A 10824-nucleotide genomic window follows, 5' to 3' on the forward strand; every position below is an offset into this window, starting at 1 on the left:
CCCTTTCATGAAATCCCTTATCAAAGGGGTGACAGAGTGAGACTCTGTCTCAAAAAAAAAAAAAAAAAGGTGGAGTCCAGACTCCTAAAGTTGGTGTTCGCATTCCATGCACACATCAGTCGGCCCAGAATGACCTTGCATTTTTAACAGAAAGCAGAATCCTGCTCCTTCCCAAAAGTTGAGCTCAGAGGCAGCCTCCGTGAGGCCTTCCCAGCCCCGCAGTGAGCATTCGGCACTTTTGCCCTGGAGGCTTCATCGGCACCTGTGTGGGTCTCTCTTCTGGCTTGAACACTCCAGCATAATATCGAGTTTATGTGCCTGCCCCTCCCACTGGATTGGAAGTGCCTTGAGGGCAGGGACAAGGTCAAGCTTGGCACACAGGGAGGTGGTCAGTGATCGCTGATTCCCTGCCTCTGTTGTCCAGCCTCTTTTTCAGCTGTCTTCCACCAGTGAGGCAGAAGGCCCTAAGTATTGCAAATCTGCGGCTGCTCTTGCCTCCTGGGACTGGTGAAGAATTCTGCTCCATTCTGCTCCTCTGCCTGGCAAGGCACAGACACACCTGCCACACCCTTTAGCGGAGGGAGAAGAGGTATTAGCAGGACTCACATGTTACTGGGTGAGGCGGTCCTTCCTGTGGTTTGCAGGGAAGGTGCCTGAGAGGTGTGGATCACAGGTCTAATCGTGACTGGAAAGGGGATGTAGAAAGAGCGGAGATTTCACATCAGATGGGCCTGGCTTTGAATGCAGAGCCAGCCACTCAGAGCTGCATACATTTAGTGAAGGCTTTTAGAATCTTTTACACTGTTATGTGGGTTTTCATCTGTAAAGTGGGCCTGATGATAACTCATTGGGGGAACTAAGTAAGGGCAAGTAAGACGGCACATTTGGGGGAAGCCCTGGGATGTGCTAGGCATGAGGCCTGCCGCCAGCAAGACATTAGTTCCCCTTTGAAGAGAAGGTCACTTTCTCTTGTCACTGGGAAGGAGAACATTGATGGAAGACATCCTTCTACAGGAACACCCGCTCCTGACTGTGTTGCCAGGCACCTGCTGCGTGGGGTGGAGTGGGAGCCTTACCCTGCCCCATGCTCGTTTCTGACACAGAACACAGTGATGGCAGCGTGTGTCTCACTGAACTGTCACCAAAGGAAGTGAGCCAATGCGTGAGGAGCATTTGGTGCCAAGCACAGAAAGTGCCCGTAGCTGTTAGGTATCGTTGTCACCTCTTTCTTTGATTAAATGTGTGAACAGAGAGGCTTTTACAAACATGTGGACGCAGAGACCATTTCATTGTCCTCTTGTCTGCAGCTCCTTCTGTCCTCGGCATCCACGCTTGATCCTGGAACGTGCCTGGCCACAGTCACCGAGGAATCAGGACTCCCTGCACAACGTCTGCAAGAAAAAAGGGGAATGCCCCGTCCTGCCCTCCACGCCGATAACGCCCCAGCACCCTCCGAGCTCCTGAGCCCAGCGAGGATCCTGGCTTTTCACCAAGAGCTTAGACAAAGCATTTGCAGCAATTCCCAGGTCCATAAATCATCACTGGAGTTCTAACTGTAATAGGACCACTCGTTCTCCGGAGCCATTTCATAGACTCCATAAATATTTGAAGCAGAACCTTCAGAGAGTGCTTTAAGAAATTGGTAGCAATCAAAGCCCTCATTTAGTGGCAAGTGGTTTTGCCTTTGGCTTAGGGATTTGTGTTCATTGTCAGAGCTTGAGAGCAATGCTGGCGGGTGCCTGGCACCTTCTGAGGGGCGTGGCTTTGACGATGTCAAGGCAGCGCAGGAAATACTTACTGCACCAGAACCTATCGAATGAGTGGTCCGGAGGGTCTCAACTGGGTGCAGCTTTAGCCCCCCAGGGAAAATCTGGCCTTGCCTGGAGACACTTTTGGTCGTCACAGCTGGGACACTTCTGCTGGCATCTGGTGGGTAGAGGCCAGGGAAGCTACCAAACATCCTACAACACCCCAGCCAGCCTCCTATGGCAAAGAATGACAGTCCCAGTGCCGCCAATGCTGGGATGGTGAGCCCGGGACGGATCTCACAGCTGCGAACACGATCAGCCATAGAGAATTGTTTTGTTATTTTTCTGCCCCCAGGCTCCCTCCCGTGTTCTAAGGGATTTTCGTCTATTAAATGAAGCACCTAACTTAAGTCATTATACATTTTACATTTAAAAACATTAAAACTGACCAGAACTTTCTAGTCAGTCCATTCACTACAAAAACATCTGTTGATACCCACTCTGTGCCAGGCAGTGTGGCATGAAGGGGAAAGAGATGCGTCGGTGTTGATACCGGCACCGGGGACCTCACAGGACAGTGGGAGAGACTCCTGTGAGTAAATCCGCGTGCACGCAAGTATCACACGTGCACTGAGAGACGGGAGGAATGCAAGGGGCAGTGCTACGTGGCTTGGAAGTCAGCCACAAAGAATGGCTGGGCAGCATCCTGTGGGTGAGGTGGGAAGGGCGAGGCTGGAGGAGGGAACGCATGTGCAAAGGCCCTGAGGCATAAACCTGAACTCTGGATGTGTCCCTTGGAGGCAGAGTGGGCAAAGCGTACTCTTATCAAGCGAGCTGCAAACAGTCACTGCCTCATTCCCATCCAGAACCCCTTCCTTCCCCCGAGAAGAGAGACTCAGGTGGTTGACCCAGGAGAAGAGTACTTCCCTCCTGAGGGCAGCCCCCCAAAAACGGAGTCCAGGGGGCTTGGACCACAGGCACCAGACCCTGACCCAGGCTCACCCACAGAGCTGTCACCTCTCTCTTTGGGAAGGGGCTGACGAGGGGCTTGAGGGAAAGGTCAGTGCTACCCGTCCAATTCTGTCCTCTCCTGGAGTGGCTGTCCCTTCATGGAAGGACAAAGACAAGGACAAGGAGCTGAGGGTTCCCCGGGAAGGGTCAAAGTGCATACATTGATTTTACATAGTTTAGCATTTTGTTGTGAAATGAAAATTACACAGAGTTCCCATGGGTTCTTCCCCGGGCTTCCCTTGATGTCAGCATCCCATGTGACTTACAATTATAGAAACTAGTGGGTTTTATTTTGAGGAAAATTGGGGAGCCATTGAGACATAAGAAGAGCAGCCTCAGCATATGGAGTTCCACCCTTTAAATTAGCTTATGGGGTTTTCTGATGGGTTAGCACATTCATCCATTTATTCCTGGATTGATTTACCCACAGATCCATCATTTATTTATTCGATCTGCATTTAGTGACGGCCGTGTACGTCTGGCTAGATGCTGCTGGTCAACAAGCAAAGATGATGCTGTCCACTTAGGCTTTCAGGGACCCCCTGGAGACCCTGTGGCCCCGTTACCACCCCTCAGGGAGTCCCAAGACTGGAAAGCACCGCAGTGATCCCTCTGCCGGTTCGACCACCCCAGCGCCTCGCTGTAATTTCCAAGCCGGAAGTGACCTGCAGCGCTGGTTTAGTGATCCGCCTCCTGCCTCCCTCTGTATGTTGGGACAACATCATTAGCTTTGAGCATCAGGAACATGATGGAGAGGGGACAGAAAGCCAGTGCAGTCGAGGACAGCCAGCTGAGCCCTTGCCGAGTTGGCGAGATGCAGCTTGGTGCCACCACACTTGGTCTCCAGGACTGCTGGGAGCTCAGACGTTGGGCATCTCGTCACTTCATGCGCCCCCCGTGCACTCATGTGCTGGGCCTGGGCAAAAAGGCAACCCAGGAAATCCATTAAAGCAAGCCAAGACGATCTTCACAGCTTAACCCAACGATTCCCTAATAAATCATGTTTCCGAGACAGAAGCCAGTTATTCTTCCGGGCCGTGAATCCCGTCTGGGACTAGCACTTTGAGTCGGCTCCAGCTTTGTGCCCTGGCTCCCTGGGCACTTCTGCAGTGCAGCACGGCGGACTCCTGCCTTCCCCTGGCCTGGTCTGTAGCCCCCAGCCCTTGGAAGGGTACATGGACGCTCCCTGCACCCATCAGATGCCCTGGGGCAGACCTGCTCTGGTGACCCAGCGGATTCAGGCAGGAACTTGGCACACAGGAGCTGGTCTCCGGCTGCCCCACGGGCAGCAATGACTCTACCAGTGACCCCGAGGCCTCTGGAGACCAGCCAGACATCCAGCCTGGCTCTGCAGCAGAAAACGATTTGTCACAGGACTGTCAGCAAACAACAATGGTTGACTTCCCTGGCGGCGGAGCCCTAAACCCTGCGAGGTAAATGCACCCCTCCCCCACTGCACAAAGGGACCCCATCTTGGCTTTTAGGCAAATCAGAGGAGAGGGTTGCCTTGGCCTGAGGCCAAGCAGCAGAAGCATTAGCCCAAGGTCCCTCCCTGCTGCCTGGCTCATTTTCCTGTGCTCCTGGGAGGCCTTCTGCTTAAGCTGCAAAGGAGTTCTGCTCAGCAGATGTTTCTCTGAGCACCTGTCAGGACAGGTGAAGGGCTGGGGGCTGGTCACAGGGGTCTCACTCCAGGTTCCTGTCCTCCAGGGTTTGCTCTGATGGAGTGATATGAACAGGGACAACACAAGGCCCAGGGGTCATTGAGTGGGTGACTGACCAGTGAGCAATCAGTTAGGGCTCCCTGGAGGAAGTGCCCTCTGAGTTGAGTCCTGGAGATGAGCAGGGGTCAGCCAGGGAGAGGAGGTCTCCAAGGCAGGGGAAATCATGAGCAAAAGCCCAGGTAGGGTTGGGGTAGGAAATGGTAGTAGACATACATGGCTTTCTGTAATCCTGGAGTGGAAGGTTCCAGAAGGAAGACATTGGCTTATGATCCTACTGTGTGACCCTCTCTGATGTTTCCACAATGAGGAAATCACCTAACCATACACTTTGTATCACCAGTGTCTGTGATTATATGTGTGGCCGTGTATCTGAGGGTAAACTGCTAAGAGGAAAAGGAGGTTAACGTTTGTCATTCTGTTGGCCTTGGCCAAACTCCGTTCCTCGCCCCTCTTTGAAGTCGCAGCGGGTTTTGCATCTACTTGCAGAGCTGGGGGATGCCTGGGGCCCCCAGGCCTGCCAGCACCCACCTGTGACGTGTGGATTCCATTCAGCATCACAGACAGGGCCCTGCGCGCACGGGATGCTTCTGAGTGGGGTGATGGGAGTGAGGAAGCAGGTGTTTGCTTCCTGACTGCACCGGCGGGACCAGCTGTGCCTCCATCTGCAGGTGCTCACAGGCAGGACTGACCTCAGCTGGGGCTGGGATCTGGCCACCCAGGATGGCTGATAGAGCACTGGACAGTTTGGAGGCTGAGGGGGCCGCTGAGAAGTGACCTTTGGGCTGAGCCAGGAGGGCTGACATAGTCCTGCATTCCTATCCCCAACCGCCATGCAGCAGCTATGGGCCCTGTGCCCAGGCCCCTTGAGGCTTAACTTCCTCCTGGGAAATGGAAATTACAGCCCCGTGACATCATCTTATCTCATGGAGCCTTGAAAGGTATCACGTGGCCAGTGCCCGGAGGTGGCATTTGCAGCCCAGGTGTGTGACCACCCCTCATCCTTTCTCCTGTAATGCTGGAGGCAGGTGACCCGGGAACCAAGTTCACATCCCCGCCTGGCTTTGGATCCCAGCTCTTCCCTTTACCCCACCTCTTCCTGCCTCGGTGATCTCGTCTGTAAAATGGGGATGCCTGCCTCCAAGGGCGGTGGCGAGGTGTGAGTGGCTTAACATCTGTGAAGCTCTCAAGGGAGGCCCTGCGACATGCCCAGAGCTGCAGCCGTGCTGCCACTGCTTTATCTCCGTGCGGGTCATTTTTACAAAACAGAACGGAAATGAGTCACTTAAGGCGAGGGTGGGAAGGAGAGGTGGGGGCGGGCGCTCAGAGGGAGACTTGCTCACAGCTGAAGAGCTCAGGAGGAAGACAGCAGGGGCCGGATGGAAGCATGGCTGCTGCTTCAGGCCTGTGCACGGGGCAGGTCGGCAGTGGTCTGCAGGGGCTGCAACCAGCCTGGCCAGAGGTTTTCTTCTCAACTTTTACCCCGAGAGTAACAGGAGCTCAACCTCTGTGGCTTCTGGGTTGCAAGACCCTTCTCTCAGGTCTCTTCCAGCCAGCATCTCTGGTCCCTTCCACTGGTTCCACTGATCCGTCTCTTCCGGAACAGCCTTTCCCTTGGATTTGAGGTTGTTTCGTCTGGGTCTTCTGAGGTGGGCTGAGCTGGGCATCTTCCTTTCCCTAAATGTCCGCGTGTGTTTAACTGAAGGAATTTGCATCCCTGCTGGTTGGGCCAGTACCTTTTACTTCATTCGATCCTTTTAAAAATGAATGAATGGAATATAGCCTGGCACGTGACACTCCAGAGCCCTCTCCTCCCATGCTCTGCCTGTCCAGGGAGGCCTACATGGGAGTGGGGGGCAGCTGTGCTGCCGGGAGCTGATCCCCCTCCCCCATCCTCCCAGCCCATCTTTTCTCCTCTCCTCTCCCTCCCAACACACATCAACTCCCTCCTCAGCTGCAGAATCTCAGCCCATTGCTCCCTGGGGCCCTCGAGCAGTGGCTCCACCTGAGTGGCCGAGAGTAATTTAGCATCAGGCAGCAGGTGCAGGGCTGAGGGCAGGGGTGGGGGGAGCTGGGCTCTCCAGCTGCTGCTGCTTCCCCACGCCCAGCCTCGGGGCTGGATTCCTGGTGTTTGCTGGACACTGGACAGACGCCAGATCGATGCCCCATCCCCAGCCTGACGCACACAAGGGGGGCTGCAGGCAGAAGCCTAGAGTAGTCACCCCCCATTGTCACTGATAGTCCATCCATGGCACACACTGACGGCTGTGGGCCTACTGTGTGCTGCTGCTATCCTGGAAGTCGGGGAGGCACAGCTGGCTCCTGGCCTGGCTGCTGGGTGGGGCTCACTATCGGGCAGCAGGAGCCAAATGGGCATTGACCCTGCTCTTCCAGAGCTACTGCGTCTGGTTGTTCAGGTTGTGTCCTAAGCAAGGCATTTGGTCCAAGGGCAGAAGGGGCTGAAATCCAGTCATACTCTCTCCTTGGGCTGTGCCTGTCTGGAAGAAAAAGAGCCTTTTTACAAGTTTCTGCAGAGGCTGCCTCAGCTGTCCTGGCCAAGCCCTGCCACCTGTGTTCACCTGGAGCGGGCATCTTTTTGCAATTCCACACAAAGGCACTGTGTGGCCCAGCACAGTGTTTTTTGCTGACTCAGACCTAGCAGTGCTGAGTCAGCAGCCTGGGGGGGGGGGCAGGTCTTGGGGTCTCTGAGGCCTCCCAGCAGGTCCCTCCAGCTTATACAGTGCCGGAGGGACCAGACCTGCCCCCATGTACCCTCCTGCCAGACTCAGGAGGTTGGCACTCTCCCAGGCCTCGCTCTGCGAACAGTCCTGCCATGGGATGATGGGACGGTGCTCTCTGCTCACAGAGGGATTAGCACACTGTTGTCACTGTGTCCTGCCTTTTATTCCCAAATCATCCCAGAACCTGCATCCTGGGTCCTCTGTTAGGAGGTTACTGTGACTCCACCCACGCCCAGCCTGAGGCCAGGTTAGTACCGGACAAGGACCCAAGGCAGTGGAGATGATTGTGGGGCTGCTACTTTATGGCTGTGTGTCTCTAGGTGAGTCATATAACCTCTCTGTGTAAATCAACTGCAGCCATAATATTACCATGTAACAAACCAGCCCAGACTCAGTGACTCCCAACCATTCTTCCTCATTCTCAGATCTGCAGCTGGGCTAGGGTCCAGCTGACCAAGCTGGGCTCAGCTGGGAGGCTCTGCTTAAGGCAGAGGGGGCTGGGATTCAGGCCTGCTCCACACCAGAGTAAGTAGTCACGTGAACATCAGCGGGGCGGGGGCTCACACTCCTCTGCTGTGGCAAGAGGAGGAAGAACTGACAGCCCCCAGCCTCCTGCCTCTCACACAACACCCCATGCAGGACAGGGGTTGAGACCAGAAGCAGCCTCCCGAGGACAGGGCTCATCACAGAGGAAGCGCCCAGCAGCTTTCGGCTCCCTTCGGCTATTCCTTGAATAGCTTCACAATGGCATAAAATATTTCCAGGAAAAAACAAAACTTATGACAGGGAATTCAAGTGGAGTCAGGGGTGGGAGCGCCCAGCCAGTGCCAGAACTGGCTGTCTTTGGAGGAGGGAGAGCCCTGTGTGTGTGAGGGCGGACCTGTGCCTGTCTGTGGCCTTCTCTGAGCTCCCTCCATCTTCCCCTGGAAACTGGGCCTTGCCTCTGGCTTCTTCCTGTGGGTCTAAGCAGAGACATCCAGAAAAGAACGATGGCGTCCACAAAGGAGCCAGCTAGTTTCTTTTTTTGATACTTGAACTTTTAGGCAATTTGGAATATCTCCCCCCAGGTTCCCTTAAGGAAGGGAGGTGGTGAAGGAAGGGGTGGATGCAGTGGATGGAGGTCCCCAGCCAAGGCCCATCCATCCGCAGCCAGGTGCGGAGCGGAGGGCCCCCTGACTGTGCCTCCTGGGGCCAGAGACCAGCCCCGCAGCTTCTGAGGAGGGGCCAGCCAGTGCTCATGTGCTTCGCCCTGCTCCCTCTCCCTTGCTCTGAAGGCACCTGCCATCCCCGCTGCCAACGCTGCCAGAATTCTGGGGTACAATTCAGCTGGCTTCCCGTTGGCTTTCTGCACAAATTCAGTAGTGCAAAGAAAGCTGAAAAGTGGCTTAACTTCTGTTCTCCTGCTCTTCGCATCTATCTATTTTCTATCTATCTATTTGCCTATCTATCTATCATCTATGTATCTTTTTTTTTTTTTTTTTTTAAGACAGAGTCTTGCTCTGTTGCCAGGCTGGAGTGCAGTGGTTTGAGATCAGCTCACTGCAACCTCCACTTCCCAGGTTCACAGGATTCTTCTGCCTCAGCCTCACAAGTAGCTGGGACTACAGGCCTGTACCAACACATCTGGCTAATATTTGTATTCTTACTAGAGACAGAGTTTCACCATGTTGGCCAGGCTGGTCTCGAACTCCTGACCTTGTGATCCGCCCTCACTAGCCTCCCAAAGTGTTGGGATTGCAGACGTGAGCCACCAAACCCATCCTAAAATACTCTTACTTCAAGTAAAAATGCGTTTCTCAGTTGCCTCCCTGAAACCCATAGAAAACCCGGGAGAGACAATCAAGTGCTACAGAAGCAAGCACTAACCAGGGGAGGACCAAGCGTGGCTTCCTCACCAGGAGACAGGGCAGTTACCCGCTTTGGTCTCCAAAGCAGACTCAACTTGGTTCACCTGTGATGGGAGGACCCGGCCCAGAGGAGGCGCACTTCCTCTTCATGGTGCCTTCAGACAGGAAATCTAGGATTTCTTTCTTTCTTTGATCTACTTGCAACTCTCCATTTCTATTTCAAAACTTTTTGGATCCCTCCTGTGCAGGACATAAGGGGGTGGTGCCCTTCCCTATCGGTCCATCCCTGCCCGGGTGTCTTTGGAGTCCAAGCTCNTTTTTTTGAGACTGAGTCTTGCTCTGTCCCCAGGCTGGAGTGCAGTGGTGCAATCTCAGCTCACTGCAACCTCTGCCTCCCAGGTTCAAGCAATTCCCTTGCCTCAGCCTCCCGAGTAGCTGGGACTACAGGTGCGTGACACCATGCCTGGCTAATTGTTGTATCTTTGTAGAGTTGGAGTTTCACCATGTTGGCCAGGAGGGTTATTTTCGCCTTGAGAGTAGAGAGGATAAGAAGGCATTGGTTCAGGGAAGAGCAGAGGAGGAGAGGGATTGCAACCCTCTATGCATTGCCGGATTGCCACCAGCTGCTGAAGGAGGGGAGGGCCTGGGTATTGCAGGGGTTGGGGAAGAGGTCTGGATTAGCGAGAAGGTAGGTCGGACGGAGCAAACGGAGAAGAAACCAGAAGCGTGGAGGGTGGCAGAGCAAGGAGACTTTAGACTCACTCTTCAGCTTTGAAATTTAACTTTTCTGTTGGAAGGACTGTTATTTATTTCATGTCACCTGTCTTAGTCCATTTATTAGGGAATTTTATCTATGCCATTATTATTTGGGTTGTAAATTTCACCTCATAGATAAAGTAACTTCCTTTCTCAGCTTCACATTTGTGTTTCTTAGCTCATGAAGGTTATTCTGAGTGTTGGTTTTCAGGGTAATCAACAATTAACTTGGAATGAGACAGACTGGGAGACCAGTGCAGATCCGTCATGAACTAGCTTTGGGATCTAAGGTGACGTAACCTCTCTAAGCCTCAGTTTCTCATGACCTCAGGTGATCCACCCGCCTTGGCCTCTCAAAGTGCTGGGATTACAGAGTTGAGCCACTGCACCCAGCCCGTTTTAACCCTTTAGCACATTAATTTACATTCCCATTTTAACCTTTAAATGCATTTATTTACATTGTTGTTCAGCCGTCACCTCCATCCACCCACAGAACCCTTCTCATCTTCCCAAACTGAAACTCGGTTCCCATTAAACCTCATTCTCATCTCCCCAAGCTCCTGACAACCACCACTCCAACTACTCTAGGGGCCTGATCTAAACAGAATCACATATTTGTCCTTTTGTGAGCAACTGGCTTATTTCGCGTATGATAGTGTCTTTGAGGTCCATTCATGTTGGAGCGTGGGCCGGAATTTGCTTCTTTTGAGGATGAAGAATCTTCCCTTGCATGGAGGAAGCGCATCTTGTTTGTTCATTCATCCATCCGCGAACACGGCTGCTGTGTCTTTAAAGTCTTTTCATCTAGAGCGTCTGCCTCCTTCTCTTTTTATTTTCTTGCGACATGCTGTTAGGGAAACCAGGTCACTGTCCTACAGCTGTTCACGTGTCCCTGCGGCGGTGTTCGCTGTGCTCTCCCTTCCTCTGTCTGTCCTTGAATTGGCCACTGTCTCTAGAGCTTTGATTTAATACAGATTCAATGGTTTTTTTTTTTTTTTTTCAA

The 10824-nt window shown here is 53.3% G+C and overlaps 1 protein-coding gene across 6 annotated transcripts in view; it reads left to right on the forward strand.

Annotated features, from left to right (window-relative positions):
• CUNH4orf50 (chromosome unknown C4orf50 homolog) overlaps positions 1-10824 on the forward strand; it is a 120129-nt gene that overhangs the window by 61483 nt on the left and 47822 nt on the right. For all 6 annotated transcript variants that reach the window (XM_037742219.1, XM_037742222.1, XM_037742218.1 and 3 more), the window contains one exon: positions 1308-4192. In XM_037742219.1, coding sequence (XP_037598147.1) covers positions 1308-1553 — 246 coding nt within the window. In that variant the 3' untranslated portion in view covers positions 1554-4192. The remainder of the gene's footprint in view (positions 1-1307; positions 4193-10824) is intronic.

Source organism: Cebus imitator, unplaced genomic scaffold (genome assembly GCF_001604975.1).
Source record: "Cebus imitator isolate Cc_AM_T3 unplaced genomic scaffold, Cebus_imitator-1.0 Scaffold117, whole genome shotgun sequence".
Classification (NCBI taxonomy): Eukaryota; Metazoa; Chordata; class Mammalia; order Primates; family Cebidae; genus Cebus; species Cebus imitator.